The sequence below is a fragment of the Homalodisca vitripennis genome, chromosome 7 (assembly GCF_021130785.1).
Source record: "Homalodisca vitripennis isolate AUS2020 chromosome 7, UT_GWSS_2.1, whole genome shotgun sequence".
Lineage (NCBI taxonomy): Eukaryota > Metazoa > Arthropoda > Insecta > Hemiptera > Cicadellidae > Homalodisca > Homalodisca vitripennis.
In genome coordinates, this window is record NC_060213.1 from 66,280,020 (window position 1) to 66,300,000 (window position 19,981).

At 33.7% G+C, this 19,981-nt stretch overlaps 2 protein-coding genes across 2 annotated transcripts in view; both read left to right on the plus strand.

The window, feature by feature from the left end:
- LOC124366534 (proton channel OtopLc-like) overlaps positions 1–13,139 on the plus strand; it is a 37,474-nt gene extending 24,335 nt beyond the window's left edge. Inside the window, 9 exon segments of the mRNA XM_046823123.1 lie at positions 3,706–3,823; positions 6,032–6,132; positions 6,134–6,179; positions 6,833–7,008; positions 8,305–8,491; positions 8,618–8,758; positions 9,338–9,560; positions 11,658–11,907; positions 12,064–13,139. Coding sequence (XP_046679079.1) covers positions 3,706–3,823; positions 6,032–6,132; positions 6,134–6,179; positions 6,833–7,008; positions 8,305–8,491; positions 8,618–8,758; positions 9,338–9,560; positions 11,658–11,907; positions 12,064–12,381 — 1,560 coding nt within the window. The 3' untranslated portion in view covers positions 12,382–13,139.
- Positions 13,140–17,888: 4,749 nt separating this feature from the next.
- LOC124366535 ((3R)-3-hydroxyacyl-CoA dehydrogenase-like) overlaps positions 17,889–19,981 on the plus strand; it is an 11,023-nt gene continuing 8,930 nt past the window's right edge. The window contains exon 1 of the mRNA XM_046823124.1: positions 17,889–18,043. Coding sequence (XP_046679080.1) covers positions 18,004–18,043 — 40 coding nt within the window. The 5' untranslated portion in view covers positions 17,889–18,003. The remainder of the gene's footprint in view (positions 18,044–19,981) is intronic.

Here is a 19,981-nt window from a genome sequence, read left to right on the forward strand (position 1 = left end):
TGAATTCTACTAGAATTCAACATGTACTCCAATGTTGCCAACAAATTTCTCTAACCGCTTTCGGGCATCTGCCCCTGAGACTTGCAGCGTAATTTAAATAAAACCTAATAAAATGACAGTTAGTTTTGACTAATTGTATACAGCAGAAACAAACTTGGGCATTGAATTATCAAATACCCTGTATGTTATCGCATAGCTACAGTTATATTGGGTTCCCGTTTAGGACATTAAATAGAAGAAACACACATTAATCAAAGATACATTATCATGAAGGTTAATCTATTCTCTGAGTTATGACCCAGTCTACTAATTACAACCACACATGGAAGAACATACATTTTGTATTTCATCTCTTTTTACAATAAAAATTTTATTTTTTCGATTTAAAATATTTAAGAAATAGTTCTTTACTAGTTAATTGAGTTTTGCCTATAGTACGTATAAGTTATGGTTGAGTAAAGTTTATTACAGGATAGGTCTGCTCTTGGAGAGAAACATATTCTGGTGAATCAGGTCCTCAGGGATTACAGAGCTATGTTACTTGTTTGATGTCTCCTCGTATTATGTCAACAAGGAAGTCAGAAAATATCTCATCTCTCCACGGATTTCTCAACAAAGACACTGGAAAGCATTGTTCCCCGTATGCACGTATATCTTAATAATAAAGCACAAGACTTTCCTACGAACTTAAGTATGTTGCATCACTTATAACATAAATGAGGTAATTTACATAACATATGTGTTATCATATACATGTTATAAAATATATTACTTGAACGTGAGCTTGTTTGTTATGTATGTTTGTGGTCAACATATTTCACAATAGAGAGTTGTTTTGAACATAAAGTAGACACATCATTATAATAATATTAAACTTATTAAAATGATGGTAGTTTTGGTTAAACCAATTTAATTTAAGTAATGAATGGATTACATGAGCTAAAAGTTAAATTTGATTAAAATGTCTCCTCCAAATCATAACACCCATATTCTTAAATTATGTTTTTGTAAATTAAACACACGAAAGCTTCACTAAAGTTGTACACTTGTATGGGGTATTACAGTAGCCAGAGCTAGTTTTGACAAAATGATATACCTGTTGGTTAATATTCAATAACAATATCAGCCTCTCACAAAAATATATACTTAAACCAGCATTTTTAACTGTAAGATATTTTGGTGTTATACAAAATAAAATATTTAATTTGTAAATTTCAAATTTACAATAATTGGTATTCTAAAAAGTGGTATCATACAACTTCTAATTATAAAATAATTGTAGGAAATAAATAATTATATTAAAGAAATTATATTGGTTACAGAAAAATACCAAAACAAATGTTTGACAATGTTAATATTTTTATGAACGCTTAAAATAACTTTGAGTGCGCTCATTCTTCCCTTAAAAGATTGAGCGAACGCTTTTGAGACCCGTCCTTGAGAAAATAATTGTTTAAATGAAACCAATGACTTATTCAGCTGACCTTCATACGTAACTTAATGACTTATTGCGTTACACAACGCCACGTGTTATGATAATTCTCCTTTTTATGTGAAATGCAAGGTTTCAATTCATACTCATTGCTTTACAGTAAAGTAGTAAGGGACAGTTGTAGGCATCTCAATAATATGTAGTAACAAAATGTATTAAAAATCGGGCAATAAAAATGTAACCCACTAGCGCTACTTTACTTTATAATATGGTAGAGAAATTTCCGTTACACTTATCAAAAAAATCTTAATATCGAATTTAAGAGTAAGTACCGAAGAAAAAAAATCTTGATTTGTTATTAGAAGTGGATTCGAAGTGCATTGTCCACAGAAAATTAGTACAACAATATATAAATATTTGCAAAACAGTTTAAAATAAATTTCCCTTCCGGCACGACCAGGATTTAAAATTTAACCGTATAATAATAAAGTTTTCTTCTAAATTAAATTGAAAATACATTTAGAGTTTTTAATTGGAAGTTCACCAACCATGGGTATGAAGATTCTTTAGTAGTTGATACTTTCGCTTTTTAAAAATTCTTAGGTCCTACAAATTCAAGCCTATAAATAGGCCCTATAAATAGTTATAAACATAGGAATATAAAACATTGCCTCGAAATACATTTTTGTTTTGTTTTCTGCTCGTATGTGATCTTAATGTGGTTGTGAATGTAATTAAATAGTTTATATGGCTTTAAATTTTGGACGATCATATGGATAAAATTAATACAAGACATCCTACGATATTACGAGGTCCCAAGACATCTGCAGGCGTGCTATGTCTTCTGTTTACGCCCACCACGGCTGTATTCCAAGAATGACGAGGAAAGGAAACATAGTGAATGGTGGTGTTGAGTTCTTTGGGTCCTCAAGCAAATCCTTTCGGAGACTTTATTTAATGTGCATTGTAGATCTATACAAATTGAGCCGTTATTAAATATTTTGATTTATATCCTGTGATATGAGATTTGGTTGTTGCATAATGTTGTTTCTTATTATTTATAATTAAATTATTTTGTTATTTATTTGGATGGTTGTAAATGTATTATTTATTAGATGTTATTTATTAATGATTATTTATTAGGTGGTATTTTTAGTTATTTATTAATAGGTGGTAAATTAAACTTTACCTGTTATTTCATATTTTTCATATTATTTATAATTAATCGATTTTGATATTTATTTTGATGTAGGCGTTAATTTGTATGTATATTATGTTAAACTTTGGATATTTGATAACATTGTTTTCTATTATCTACAATTAAGTGCTGGCGATATTTATTTGGATTTGTTAATTTCTGGCATGCCATCTGTTACTTGATATGTACGAAATGGTTTACCGTTGACTCAATAAATGAAAATGAAATGAAATGAATACAGGAGAGGACTTGTGAGAGCTGGTTGTCACACGGTTTAAGACGTTGGACTTTAGATTTGAATTAGCGCGGGACAAATGGTGCCTGTGACCGTAGCAATGTTATCAATACCTTCGATCTTGTACTGTATCTCCACAACCCCTTATTAGGTTTGATAAGATCCTCCCTCACGATGGTGGCCAATGAGGAAGGTCAGCAGAGGGCTTAAATAGAGATAGACTTCTCCTAAAGATATGGATATATCTAACTTATGTTACGTTTTATATTGTTCAAATTGTATTTTCAATTCAAAATAAAAAGTTAAATAATTGTGTTGCACATTGATAATCTACATTCCTAACTAAAAATATTCGTTATATTTTATGACAGTGCTTTTATATTATTCATGCATGACAAAATTTAAAAACATTTTACTATCTTTTAAGTAATTGATGGGAAAACTTTCGTACCCAACACAATTTAAATGTTTTTAAAATATTTTAATAAGGGAGATATAAAATTGTACATCAGATTTCCTATTATTAAATTAGCAGTAACATTGAACTATTTTTGTCCATCTCTAATTACAAAAACTTTACTGAAAATACGAATAAACCTTTTCACTTATATTAAAGAAATCAAGATGCATTAAAATGAAATAAAATTATTGGCTATAAATTATAGGGAGGCTTGAGAGATTTTTTGCTTTTAAAGGACTGAGCGTGCGGTATATCCTCAGACAAATTGTATAAACATTTAAATGATATATTAAAATGTAATATATAAAATTTAATTGAAATCCTCAGCATAGAGATACATTATTGCCACACATCTGTAAACAAGTGGTTCAATGTTCTAGACATTCAGCATCTACCTGGTGGTGACAGGACTTTTGTATTTCGTGTTCTTGTACGCAGACATACGTCGCTACCTCAACAGCGTGAAGTTACATGACAGAGGTCCCTCGCGGAAAGATGGTAAGTTACCTATAATACACATCTACCTGGTGGTGACAGGACTTTTGTATTTCGTGTTCTTGTACGCAGACATACGTCGCTACCTCAACAGCGTGAAGTTACATGACAGAGGTCCCTCGCGGAAAGATGGTAAGTTACCTATAATACACATCTACCTGGTAGTGACAGGACTTTTGTATTTCGTGTTCTTGTACGCAGACATACGTCGCTACCTCAACAGCGTGAAGTTGCATGACAGAGGTCCCTCGCGGAAAGATGGTAAGTTACCTATAATACACATCTACCTGGTAGTGACAGGACTTTTGTATTTCGTGTTCTTGTACGCAGACATACGTCGCTACCTCAACAGCGTGAAGTTACATGACAGAGGTCCCTCGCGGAAAGATGGTAAGTTACCTATAATACACATCTACCTGGTGGTGACAGGACTTTTGTATTTCGTGTTCTTGTACGCAGACATACGTCGGTACCTCAACAGCGTGAAGTTACATGACAGAGGTCCCTCGCGGAAAGATGGTAAGTTACCTATAATACACATCTACCTGGTGGTGACAGGACTTTTGTATTTCGTGTTCTTGTACGCAGACATACGTCGGTACCTCAACAGCGTGAAGTTACATGACAGAGGTCCCTCGCGGAAAGATGGTAAGTTACCTATAATACACATCTACCTGGTGGTGACAGGACTTTTGTATTTCGTGTTATTGTACGCAGACATACGTCGGTACCTCAACAGCGTGAAGTTACATGACAGAGGTCCCTCGCGGAAAGATGGTAAGTTACCTATAATACACATCTACCTGGTAGTGACAGGACTTTTGTATTTCGTGTTCTTGTACGCAGACATACGTCGCTACCTCAACAGCGTGAAGTTACATGACAGAGGTCCCTCGCGGAAAGATGGTAAGTTACCTATAATACACATCTACCTGGTGGTGACAGGACTTTTGTATTTCGTGTTCTTGTACGCAGACATACGTCGCTACCTCAACAGCGTGAAGTTGCATGACAGAGGTCCCTCGCGGAAAGATGGTAAGTTACCTATAATACACATCTTCTACTACATATAATATGAACACATATTGTTACTATTTGGCACAGAAGTTTTTAAAACACTGTGACACTTTCTGTTACACAAATGCAATACATGTAATATTAGAACCCAAAGAATATCCAAGCGTTGGTATTTCACTGAGGTTAGTAACTAGAACGAGTCAACAGGATTCGCCAGAGATGCGCTCTATTAAATGATATAATATACTGAGTCTGGCTATAGGGTTGGGCTGTGACATGTGATCCAGTAAGAAATTTGTGTATTATCTGTTCTGTGGTAGAAACTCCTCAAATAACCTAACGTTTCTTAAATATAAAGAAAAAAATCTAATAGTAAGACGCTGTGGAAACGTGTATTACCTTATTTGCAATTATATCAATTGGCTGAGCTTCAGCGAAGATTACACTCGTAGGGCTGGAGAAATGTAATTTGTCTATCTGATTGTCTATTGCACGATGTGTCGGAAACGAACTAACTTATAGACTTCAATTTGTGAATGAAGCTTCATTTCTATAAGAAACACCAAGTTCGATGGTGGTGCATGTCACTTAAAGGTATTTTGACTGAGCGTTAGCGAATATTTTTACATTGCTATAATGGGTAACCATGATGGCAACAAGACAACTGCAGAATAAATACAGTTTTAAACAAAGTCAATAAGCCTAAATATACCAACACATACAACATTATTTGATAACGACTTTGTGTGAGAAATTAATTATTAAAAAACACCTATATCAAACCTAATTTAATGAACAAAATTCTGAATGTATCATTTGGTAAGGTATGTTGAGAATGATTTCTAATGAAGTGTTTAAGTTTAACATGAAAATTTACTTCTCCCAGATTGAGTTATATGATGCATCATTTTCGTGTCAACTTATTTTTTGTATGATTGTCTTTCCGTCTAACTATCTGCAGGAAATCTCGAGAATGAACTGAGCTTGAAATTTTTAAATTTTGGATAGCAACCTCAGTGAAGCCTGGTAAGCAACATGTATTTCATACTGGTTTTATAATTAATTTTCCATTTTATATACATCAAATTATTACTGTACATTACCATGCAATAAAATAAAATAAATTTTCGAATAATGCCTTTGTTATTTACGGGTATATGTTTTACAAATATATTTATATTACATGTCATCCAGACTACTCCCTATCAGTCGACACGGACAGAACCCAGCCGCCATCAGTGGAGTGGACGTCTCTGCCACCACATTTGGCAGTGCCTCACCACTACTGTTTCAGTAAAGGGCAGACATTCGGGCAGTTTCTACCTCAAGATCGGGGCAGCAGGTAGGGTTCGAGGTCGCCAAGATTCGTCATAATTCGGTGTAAAAATTACAGAAAATTGAAAAAAGTGTTTTATCACATCCATAAAGGAGATTCACTCTTAAAGTAGACGAATAGAAAAAGTCACTAAGATACAGATAACTCTTTGTAATTTGTTCACTGTTTATATGATGAATGATTAGTAACTATTTGGTAATTACGTTCATTTGCAAAAAATTTTCTTATTTTTCCAGGTACAATAAAAATTATTGTAACCAAGTATACTAATTTAATATCATATTGTAAAATCACCGAGAAATATATATCTGTTTCGAATGTGAAAGAGTAACAAACCCCTGCAAGGTATTCTAGATTTGAATGTAAACATCAATCCCAAACGTTTCTTTGTTGCAATAGTTTAGAACATCCTTAGCTTCTGCTATGGTAGAAAATATTTCTCCATAAATAGTCTCAGTCCACGCAGAAGAATGAACTGCAATGACGAATCGAAATTGATTTAATATAACATGTAGTCTATTAGGTATGAGTTTTTATGAATAATATTGATTTGCCTATTGGTCAAGTGATAACTACTCGTATGAAGGCATTGTTATTTCATACCTTTTAAGCATTGTTATAGTGAATTACTGCATTCTAAATATTTTCTTGTCATATAGGTTTCTGTCTCGGCCATTTGACCCACAGTGGGCTATTGCTTGCGTACCAAATTGCGTTTCTGCAAGCCGACCCAGATGTTTTCTACAAGTGCGCTAGTGTTGCTACCTTGATCCTGGATGTCCTCTATCCAACCTACTCCTTCTGTCAGCTTTTCTTCATCTTTAAATACTCCAACGTAAGCATAATACTGCCTTTCTATATGTTCTTTATTGGAAGGACTAATACAGTATAACTCACTATATTTGTTAAACCGATTTATAACGCACTGTTACTGTGGAAAAGAAACTGTCAGATGTTTACTGGTGTACTTATTTCTTAGCAAAACTAAGTTTTCGTTATTAATATTGTTGTTGCTATCTAATGGGGTTTTGCTATCGTAACGATTTACTACTTCAGCTATTTGTTTCTTTATAAATATTTTTGAATAATAAATAAATAACAAATATTTTCTTTGAAACATTAATGAAATATCAAAAAGTAAAGATCCCTTAAATTTATCTCAAGCTTTAAAATCGTTGAAATAATTCCCAAAAATATATGATCTTAAGTTAAAATATAATACAATTATAATATTGATTCTTAAACTTTACAACATCTATGTTGTGTTTAGAATTTGGTATGATATTCATAACTCCATATTACGGAGGTATCCAATTTCTTTTATCTATATAAACGATTTTTTTATACTACTATATTTTAAGCTATTTAAGTGTGTGAAAATAGAAACGTTTATCAGCACCTGAAAGAAGTATCCTGTATCCTGTAAACTGTATATTCTATATCTTAATTCTCCAATATACCCATACAATAATAGATCTTTTTAGTTCACGAACTAATGTAAGATAAGGTTAGAGTAGTGACGTTTCAGATTAGTTTCAATAACCTTCTTTCAATAATGCAACTAAATTAGAACCCAACCAGTTTGTTTACAACTTTGATGGTATTAAAAATAATCTCTTTAAATTATTTCATAAAATGTATCATTTATGGTGTTATTAAAGTAACTATCCAACATTTTAAAATTAGGTTAACGTGGAGCTCTTCTAGTTCACACCTGGGTACTATATTTACTTACTACCATTATGAAAAAACGTATTTTGCTTCTTAAAAGTTTATATAGATAAAAGAAAAACTTATAACTATTACAATTCTAAACTGAGAACCTAGGCATTGACACTTAATTTTAAACTTAGACTTGATAAACTCTTCACCTTCGTAGGTTTTGGAGAACGCAATAACTAATGTACACACCAAGTACAGAGAGAAATCCAAGATTCATGAAATTCATCAATGAATCTGTTATACTCTTTATGTTGAAACATAAGGATCTCATTCTTCCATTTTCATCTGACGAAACTAGCAGCAAAATGTGTAGATATTTATGAAATTCATGAAAGCACTTGGGTAACCTTTCAAGAGCTATTTTTCACCACATTTTACCAATAAAACCGATATTTGTGATGGTAACCAGGTTATAATCAACCACAACCAAGAACTAGCCAGGTTTGCGATGATGCACTGCATTGCAGCATCTTTGTGCTTCTGGGTCTGGACAATTCTGAGAGAGACTATAGACTCTCTCCACCATGCCGACCCTGACCTGAGGGGCTGGGAGCACATCTCGCCTTACGCTCTGCCTTTCACAACCTATCACATACGTGAGTACCAAAAATATGTGATAATGTTTTTAGAAGTATTTGAATCCTAAAAGAAAATTTATCAGTTAGCATGTAGAAAATCATTTTAAATTTTCACATATTTCAATTTGCTCTGTTTGATTGCAGAGACATCAGACTTCATGTCAGTCCTGAACGTAACTTCGATCAACGGCCTAAGTTGTCGGGGGCCCACCCAGCTGTCTGAGGTTTTCGAGAGCTTTTCTCCTTACCTCTACCCTTTCACCATCGAGTACAGCATTCTTGTCGGTAAGATGACAACCATGCCTTGTTTAACCATCGAGAAAAATGTATTGAAAGGAGAGAATAACTGAGATAATAAAAGTTTGGATATTTATATCTTAAATCTATAAATGTACATGGATGTATATGAATGTTGATCATTGTTATATGTCACATTTCGGGTATTTAACTTTTTACCTTTTATTTAGGTACCAAAAACCGTAATATTTAAAAATGTAAAAAGTGAGGAAAGTAACTGCAACTAAGTGTTCCACCTTGGCTTGTGCGTGTGTGACGTGTTGTTTATGCTCTTGGCCTCTGTTCAGTGACATCGCTTGTTCATACTCTCCATTTTAGACTTTATGCTGTTGGCGTACCATTCAGTTATCACGTGATCCTTGGATGGTAGTCCATTGCCGCACTTTTTAGTTTTTAAGAATTTTCCATACGAGGTGTTTTGACTCCTGAAGAAGTGGGTAGATTTCAAACTTCAGAATGTAGTGCTACATATACATTTTGTAACACATAACGATGTCAAATGTTAAAATAACTGTTTCCTTTCTTATTAAATCTCATAAACTAATGTGCCTTATTTTTTATCTACAGTAGGTGTACTCTACATCATATGGCAGAATATCGGTCGTTGCACCATGGCGGTGTCGTCAGGGGAGTGTAGACCGCCACCGTTCTCCAGGGGGAGTGGGTTCGTCAGCAATGTAGTCGTGTATGCTGACTGTCATTCCTCCAACAAGGGGCTGTTTGCCGGCCTCATCGTCTTAGCCGGGGCATTTCTCAGTATCATACTGTTCTTCGTAGCTATGGCGGACAGGTTTGTTGCCTTAACAGTTATCATTACTTATTTACTTTCCGTAGAAAGGTAATAAAACATTCAAAACCCCAGATTGTATACCTATAATAAGCCTTATCAATCATGGGATGGATAAAACACATGCCCATGTAATAAAATATAATTTTCTTTTTGTTCTTTGTTTGAAGGTTTTTTTTTTTTTTTTTTTTTTTTTTTTTTTTTTTTTTTTTTTTTTTTTTTTTTTTTTTGACGATGGAAGGATTGTGAAGGAAACAGGATTTTTTCACTGAACGATGGCAAATGTCCGGAAAAATCCTGTTTCCTTTCTTTTTGTGTTACCATTGTATTCTCTTCTTACTTTCCTGCTATCAGTTTTGTTCTCTAAAATGTGTCAATCACTCCAAATTCAGATACGTTACGAATTGGATTATAGTAAAATGTGTAAAAAAAGAAAAGCTTAATATTCCACTAAGAAAAAAAAGTTAGATATGATTTTTGTGACTTTATTGTAAATGGTATCGATGATTGTGCACGATTCACTTAGCCATTGTTGTAAAATGCATATAAATATGAAAATACTTCTTCACGAAACAAATTTTTGATAAACAGTTATGATGTACACAAAATAAAAACAACCACCAGATGATTTCCTGTAAGACCTCTACATTTAGCAAAAAAATTCAGTACGGTATTCAGTATTTAAGTCGCTTTATACTTCAATTGAATGTGAAGTAATATAACGAGGACTTGGCTAATAAATCTTATGTGGTTATTTAAAGAAGACCTAAAACAATGTTTTAAAGAAATTGATTCATAATTCAGTCAATGGTCCACTCCATATATGGAAAAAAGGTAGAACATTCACCTTGACGTATTAAAAAACCTTGCAATGCCATACATGATGAATTCTGCAAGATATTATACTCTGTAAAGACAATGATTCATCATATTACCGCAATACTATGGGCAAAATAACTTAAATACACATTTCCATAATAACGTTTTGTTGGTAAGGGAGGACCAATAACTTTTAAATTTGGCACGTTTTTAATGTGAATTCATTTAGAATATTAGGTACTAGAATCTTGTTTATAGTAATCAAGCCTCGGTTTAAGAGAAAGCAAATGGAAAAATATGTAATAATAAATAAACAATATCTTTTATTGTGAGCGTTTCTCAGCTACAAATGGTTTTTAGAGCAATTCTAGTGACTTAAATTTAACGATATCGTTATTTAGTACGCTTTCAAATATTAAAATCTTTAACACGCTCCATTAAACTACGCTTAACCGATTCTAGAGACAACTTTTTGAGTCGCCCAGAAGTTCATTATATATGACGACACTCTTCAACAGTAGAAGTCCTTCCTGCCAACGTCGGAAAGTAGAGCTGAATGGTCATTACATTACAGTGCTACTTCAGAGACCTTTTCCCGAAACTAACTTTCCACTACGGCTCACGGTGAATCAGTACTTTGTGAATCATGCAACTAATCAGAATTATACAAATAGTATTAATTAGGAACATTTCGGCAATAGCTCTATAGAGGGACACGTGATCATATCGTCGCAATGAAAAAACAAAGCAGTGTTCTGTAGACGTTGAATTCTTTGGACGTCCTCCCTAGAAATGCTATTCCTACATGAAGGATAGCAATGATAAATTACGGCTTTGATCAGTGACTGAAGCAGCTGAATTTTTGTTGGCTCTGATAACAGATTTCTGAGCTCGTATAGAACCCTTAGTCTGCCCTTAGCACGCTGGTTACCGTGAGTAGCCATTCTAATTCTCTTATTCGTTTTTAAAATGACACTACACTTTTTACATGAATGAAAATACATAACTGAGCTTTTCCACAGACGAAACAGCTTTTCCCGACGAAACTCAAACAGACGAAAGTCAAACAAACTTCACAGACGAAACTCAAACACCTTTTCCCGAAACTAACTTTCCACTACGGCTCACGGTGAATCAGTACTTTGTGAATCATGCAACTAATCAGAATTATACAAATAGTATTAATTAGGAACATTTCGGCATTCTAATTCTCTTATTCGTTTTTAAAATGACACTACACTTTTTACATGAATGAAAATACATAACTGAGCTTTTCCACAGACGGTATATAGATGTCGGCCTGCAAGTTAATGCCGCCACCGAGCTGACTCTGCTGGTGTTGTTGACGGGCGCCGTGACACTAGCCTACCGCCAGATTACGCGCCTTGACGTCAATCCCCGACCCGTCTCGCAGCTGGACGATCTCCTCCTATTTGTCTGCATCCCGGCGTTCTTCTTGCAGGCAGTGTTGGGCATCACTCCTGCCGTGCGTAACCAGAAGTATCTGGCTATCGTTACCATCTTGCTGCAGGTATATCCGAACAGAGAAAAGACTATTGTAAGTTCCACTGTTTGATACCGATGAACAACAAAATCCTTATTATCATCCTAGAGGAACTTTGAATTTCCATGATATCTTAGTTGAAAGAAAGTGAGTGAACATATCTATATCCTTGTGTCCTTGCAGGTAGTCCAAGTGCTCCTGCAGACCCCTTTCATAATCGACGGTCTGCGGAGATGCAGCAATTCTAGATCGCTCAGACTCAACAAACCAGGGAGAGAGTTGGTCACCTTCCTTATCGTCTGTAATGTGGCCATGTGGATCACCGAGACCTTCGAGATCAAGTCTCAGTCCATCAGTCGAGACTACAGGTCTCAGTTCTACGGCAGGGTGTTGTGGACGATGTTGAGCCACCTGACTCTTCCGCTCACCATGTTCTACAGATTCCACTCGTCCGTCTGTCTCGTCGACATTTGGAAATCTGCTTACGAGAAGGGTCACTGATGTTCTTAATTATTCTGCAAGATATATCTTTCCTCGGAAATTTGCTCACTAGAAAAATGTAGTCAGGATACTGCACAGTAGTCTGGAATTAAGGACTAGTATAGTTTTACTGAGTTGTTTTGTTAGTGGTTTAATGGCAAAAATAAATCTGGTATAGAGATAGTTCGGGCAGATTCTTACGTCTTTTCGTTTTTTTATCAATACTTATCTCATACTGTACCAAATTTCTTTTTTTATAATTCTCCATTTTTTGAGTCAAAAATAAAGGATGATTCGGGATGTTAAAAAACTAACAGATTTTTCAAATATTGAAAATTACATCGAAACAGTACTGACAGGTTTTCATTACTCAAACAAAAATTAAAGGTATTACATTGTATGAAGAATTTTCACGACGTAAGCAAAATACCTTAATTTATACTAAATGTAATCTGGAAGCTACTCTGCTCTGAAAAGTATGTTAGATAGAACCAATACAATTACTATCATTCGTGTTCATTATGAACGATACATGTACATTTAACCCTTTATCTGTTGTTATTTCATAATTAAATAATTTTACTCTAAGTTGTTGTTTTGAATCGAGTAATTTGTACAGTAATATGTACAGCTCATGATTTTGTTATTTATTTATTTATATTCACCTAATATGATGACTGATTTGAAAACATTGTTATATATTACTTAGTGTTTGTTCTTGTAGATTATATGTACATTAGTACAGGTGTTTGGATAATTAAAGTGTTATTTCAAGTTTACGAATTGCCATTTATTCCTGGGGTACGCGATAACACAATTATGATGGTATAGTACTTTTTATCACATGTCTAAACATAAGTCTGTGTTTGGCGGTGGTGTTATGTAACTACGATAATAATTGCGATATCGTGTCGTAAAACTCAGACAACTGCTGATAACAAGAAGTAGTTTTTACAGTTTAACAGTGAGGTGTGACCACTCTTATCTTCAAGGTGGCATTGCAATGTCTGGGTGAAAAAATACCACATATCGGCGTTCAAGCAATAATTGACAGAATCAGTAACTTCTTGAAGTCTGTAAATAATTTGATCAAATTATTGGCGTATTTAATGAGTGCTATATAGGTGATATGATCTGCATTTCAGACACAATATTGAGAAGCATAAGAACAAACATATTTATTTACCAGACATATATCAAAATAAACTAATATAAAAGGATATCAAGAGACTCAATATATCGCACAAACGTACTGGCAGATTGACAGACTGCCCATTGAACTTTTGACCTTAACATCATTAGGGTTCTTTCTTGGTCAAAGAGTAACACGAGAAGAGTAAATACGAAGTTTCAAGCCCATAGAACCTTTCTACTGAGAGTTATCTCACAGACGGACGGATAGGCCATTGACCTTTTGACCTTGGTATCATTAGGTTTATTCCTCGGTCAAAAAGTAACCATAATATAAAGTTTCAAATCCATAGAACCTTTCTAGAAAGAGTTATAACACAGACGGAAGGACTGGTTATTGACCTTTAACCTTGACACTATTAGGTTTATTCCTTGGTCAAAAAGTAACCTAAATACGAAGTTTTAAGTCCATAGAACCTTTTTTACTGAGAGTTATCGCACAGACGGACGGACAGGCCATTGACCTTTTGACCTTGAAATCAGTAGGTTTATTCTTGGGTTAATAAGTAACCTAAATACGAAGTTTCAAGTCCATAGAACCTTTATACTGAGAGTTATCGCATAGATGGACGGACTGGCTATTGACCTTTTGACTCTAAAATCTTTTGGGTTCTTCCTTGGACAAAGAGTAATCTAAATAAGAAGTTTCAATACCATTGAACCTTTATACCGAGGGTTATCGCACAGACGGACGGAGGGGCCATTGACCTTTTGACCATAAAACCATTAGGTTTCTTCCTTAGTCAAAGAGTAACCTATTTAGACCAAGTTCTTGGACAAAGTTTCAAGTCCATAGAACCCTTCTGAGAGTTATCGGATAGACGGACGGGCAGACGGATAATGATATGATTTTAATAAGGCATTGTCAGGATCTACATAATAAAGATGTTTGCAATCTGTCAACATGATCGAACTTGCTCACAGAACGAACATGCAGTTAGACAGAGTTCGTCACGTAGACATACATCGATATCACTTATATGGCACTGATGATTTCATATAATAATCATTTTGATTGGTTCATGCCTTAAATACCTTTTTAATACCTTGCCATAAATGTGCTGTCAGGCAAATGGTAGACATTCAATCCGTATTAGTACAAGATAGAAGTACGCCACACAAGCATCGTAACAAGCTTTGCTGAGGTTGCATACCAAATTTTAATTCTATAGCTCATTTCATTGTCGAGATGACTTGTGGACAGATTGCAGGAAATAATCAAACAAAAAAGATTACACGAGTTTGACGCATCATATAACTCATTCTTGTACAAATAAAGCTTCGTGCTAAATTTCAAGTTTATATATATGAAATCATCTTTGAAATTTTTTGCAATATGGTATATTCAGGTTTTTGTTTATTAAATTGGATTTCATATCAGAGTTTAATCATAAAAGTCTGCACTCCAAGTTACTTCAAAATAATGTTGTAGGTGTTGGAACAATCACACTACATGTGTTAATAGTCTATTTCACATATACACTCTCTTATGGGTGTAATGGGTTAGGTTAAAAAGTTTCTGCTATTTTCTTGTTGCCATCATAGTTCCTCATAAGACCAATGAAGACATCCTACCAGCCAAATCTCAAGGAGTGATATGCACCATCATCATCGAACTTAAGTGTTCCTCATAAAAAAATGAAGATTCGTATGATGACAATTTAAAGTCTATAGGTTAGTTCGTTTTCGAGATATCGTGCAGACAGACAGACATACAGTACACTATTTCAGTTTAGCTTCAAGAGTCACTAAAGTTCAGGCAAATATATTTGCACAAGGTAGGAATGAGCCTGACCAAATGTCGCGTAACAGACTTCTCTAAAGTACCATTTCAAATTTAAAGTTTATAACTCATTCTATTCTAGATATGTAGTCCAGGGAGACAGATTGACAGAAATTAAATGTTCTTATTTGTGATAACCCTCAATGACGAACAGCCAATCCCGTGGATAGACATTGGACATGAACCATTACTGAAATCATTCTTGTCTATGTATAGATATAAAGTATAAATATATAAAATAATAAAGTTTCAGTCAAATGTAAAATCTACATAATATGAAATCTTTCTCGACGTACCTTATTTAGCCTGCAAGCGTTACTGTATCAGATGTTGAAATTGTTGATTGTACATGTTGTTTATAAATTTATTTATCTTAAAATGTTCTTGTTGGCATCACGTTTACTTATAAAACTAATGTAAAAATGTTCGCTAACGCTCAGCCAAATCCCATGAAGCGACATGCACTATCATCAAACTAAATATGCAGTTTACAGAAATGAAGATTCATGCAAAAATTGAACTCTATAGATCAGTTCATTCTCGAGTTATCGTGATGACAGACTAACACTGATAGAGATTTTGTAGCCACCCGCTTGATAGGGGACTAGAAATAAATACTGTAATAATTATAATTGTTTTTGAATTTTATAAAACCTAACTTAGCACCAGTATGTGTTAAGTTAGGGCATTGCATAATGTATTGAATAGTTTAATTAGATTTGTAAACTTTTAAAGTCTGGATAAGGCCACTTTAGGTGCTTGTATTAAGTTCATGGACTGGTTTGGGATTCTTAGCCACAATTGAAACCTGATGTAACAAGACATTCTTTAAATTTAATTAAAAGCCTACTTGTAGATTTGAAACGTGTCCGGAAAAGGTTAGATTCGTACATTTCTTAGGATCGCGCCCATTAATTTAGATTTTATCACATATTTGACACCCTTGTTGAATGTGAATGTACACCAATAGAACAATATGGTGTCACTTACTCCAAATTGATTTTTTGCACATAATTTTTGTGGGACAGATTTTGGAACAACGCAATTTCCGACTGAATCCATTTACATCGCTTACACAATTAAATAAAACATACTCAGAAACGAAAGTAAAAATTAAAAAACTCAATACACAGCAACATAAAAATAAGCCACACCATGAGTCGCACAACAGGCTTAGCAAAGGTTGCGTGGAAAATTTTAAATCTGTATTGTATATCTCATTTCATTCTCTTGATGTTCTGAAAAAGACATAGATATATGCAATCATAGAGAAAAGGAATGTTTAAAAATTGGCTGGCAAAATAGAAATTGTGATACCCTACTGAATGATAGGCACCACTGACGCCCAGCAAAATTTAATGGCTAGATATGGGCATTCTTGTTTGTGTAAAAATGGTTTCATACAAAATTCTAAGAAATCTTTCTCGAGATATCTTGTCACATGATACATTCACATTTTTTTAGTAAGTAAGGTTTTATTTATAATAAAAGAGGGTACTACAACGTAAGAGTGCGCTGAAGTCTGAAATATTGTCACCGACTTTTGACTCCACTCTATTATATTTTATTTTAACTCTGTGAATAAAAATGTCAATTGTTATTATATCACATGATTGTACCTAGTTTGTTTATAAATTAATGTATTCTGTTGTTTTTCATTGTCACCATAGTTACTCATAAGACAAATGAAAAGCGTGCTAATGCTCACCTAAGTCCCATAGACATGCGCCATCAACGAACTCATTGTTCCTCATATGTAAATGAAGCTTCATGCACAACTTATAGTCTACCGGTCAGTTCGTTGTCGAGATATCGTGTAGACAGACAGACAGTCAGAGAGACAATGAAGTTATTCCAGCTCCACGAATGATAGGCTTCATCAAAGCTAAGCAAATAAATGTATTTTATTAAACTCAATAAGGTTATAGCCATCCAGAATTTTCGTTTTTGCGCAGCCCTTTTTTAGAATTGATGGGAAGAGGAGCCATGGTAATTTGCTTCCGTTAGAAATGTGGAATTATCATAATAAACTCCTAAGGAACTCCAAACGTTATCGTTATCGGATTGTAATTGGTTTGCTTGGCTTAAGGCCTTTTTAAAGCCAGCTTTAATCTCATGAACATCGATAAGGAAAGTTGCAGTGTCTTAAAAACTATATAAACACTAGACATTCCTATATGGAATTCTTATAGAATTTTCGTATAAATGAACATTAAGATTTATATTTTCCTCCTCTCTCTTGAAGATTCTTTTTGAGATAAACATAAATTATATACTTTAGTTAGACAAGTTGTAAATATAGGCTAATAATAAAAAACCGTAATATAAATATTTGTTGTGTAGTTAAGCAATAAAAGAATAGAGCTTTACTTATGTTTGGATGTTAAAAAGAGAGGGAACCTCACAACTTGTTATTACCCTCAAAATACTGATAAACATCGCATTATCACAGCAATAAGATTGTTTCCTAATAGCACACTGACATTATCTGTATAAATCGGGATATACCTTGCGCATTGAAATAAGAGAAATAGCTGTTTACTAACAATCTAAATTTAGAAAAGTTTGTGACATTGGAATGGGTGAGCCTAAAAAGAGGGGAGCACTCTAGCCTTATTTCGTGCTCATCACGATTATAGTTCGATAATCATACGATTCTCATCAGAGTCATGTCGGTGTTCCCGAAAAGTGCAATCGCTCTTGTGACTGGTAAGAAATAAAAATTCAAATTGTTTTCTCAATTAACATCATACTTTATTATAAAGCGTACTTATAGATTTTAAATGTGATGTGTTTTATTTCGTATGTATAATTTTACAAAAAAAAAATTAGAATCGGTAAGCCTTAATTATGTAATATTGAATATTATTATAGTACAGTAAAGTGGAAAAAAAATTTCATGTTGTTTTACTCTTGTTTTTGTTGGTAAAGAATTTGTAACTTAAATTGTAATTGTAATTGTAAAATTAAATTGTAATTGCATAATTTGTAAGCACTACACATTTACAAGTGTTAATTAATGGAAAATAAAATTTAATCTAGTGTTTTATAACTAAATAATTACATATACATTACTACAACTACATATCAAATTTTCTCTTCTATTTTAACTACGAGTGGATGAGAAGAGGTGAGCGTTAGAGAAGCCTATCAATCGATAGGCACACAGAAATACACTTCTATCTGTTTCTCCGTGCGACATCTGCAGAACTATAGAGTTAAAACTTTGCATGAAGCTTCGTTTATATATAGGCAACAATGATGGTTCATATCACTCCATGAAATTTGGCTAAAAGAAAGTGACAATTTTCACATTGATCTTCACGGTAACCATGATGGCAACGAAAAAATAGTTGTAGAATAAACAAATTTAAAAACTATGTGATTACAGTAACTTACAATTCCAACATTTGGCCTGTAAGACATATAATCTTACTAATTGTAAGGCATCTCGAAAAAGAATTCATTTTAAAGTCAACTAAATAGACTTTAGTTTTAACATGAAACCTCATTTCTGCATTACCAAGATGAGTTCTATGATGGTGCATGTCCAACCGTGGAATTTGGCTGAGCGTCATTGGCCTATCACTCAGTATTAATGTTTCTTCTGCCGGTGGGATGCAATTATTTACTTCTTGTCGTTTGATAATGTATTCTCGAGGAAAGTATTCTTGAAATCTTGTATTCAAATTCCGAGAAGTGTGTTATGCGACACGTAGTGTAGCGTACTCCTACCCTGTAATATTAGACAGGAATAATATTTTACATCCACAGATGACCTCTTCTGTCTACAAATAAAATAAAAAACAGATTATATTTTTAATTAGTCATTAAAAAAATCGTTATTATGCCCACTACATGTCAAGTAACAGGCTTCGCTGAGGTTGCATGCAAAATGTTCAATCTACAATTCATTTCACTCTCCAGATGTCCAGCGAGCACATAAGACATATAATCTTGTAGAACAGAGATTTACACACAAGTTACGTTCAGATAAATTAAATGGTTGGACATGCACCATCATAGAACACATTCTTGTCTGTCTAGAAATGAAATTTCACGCAAAACTTAAAAAAACATGAAATATTTCTAGATATATCTTACTACATATTGGTTATTTAGTTAGATTGCATTGCATTGTTCAAATAATTAAAAGTTTCGGTGAGCTAGGCATCGGTACACAGCACAAGAGTGTGCTAAAGTTTTTCTGTGATTTTTAACATTGACTTTCCACTGTATTCTTATGAGCTTTTACTGTAAGAATTAAATGCCACAAGTTAAATTTTCATATTTTCAGTTTGTTTACAGATTTATTTATTCTTTTATTTTCTCTTTGTCAAATGTGGCTACCCTAAAGTTGTAACCATATACACAAATGCTCAGGCAAAACGTAAGGAGTAATATGCACCACCATAAAACTCAATTAATTGTCCTCATATTTAAATACACCTGGTCTGTTGTCTTGTTTTCTGAATAGCTTTTTCTGAATAAATAACATAAGTACAGATATTTACTACTGCTATATCTAAAAAAGGAAGAAATACGACGTTCCGGGAATCGGTATCTAACCTCTTCATCAGACATGAAATTGTAAATCTTAAGGTTATGTGCACTAAATTAATGCGAAAAGCACGAACGAAAAAGCAC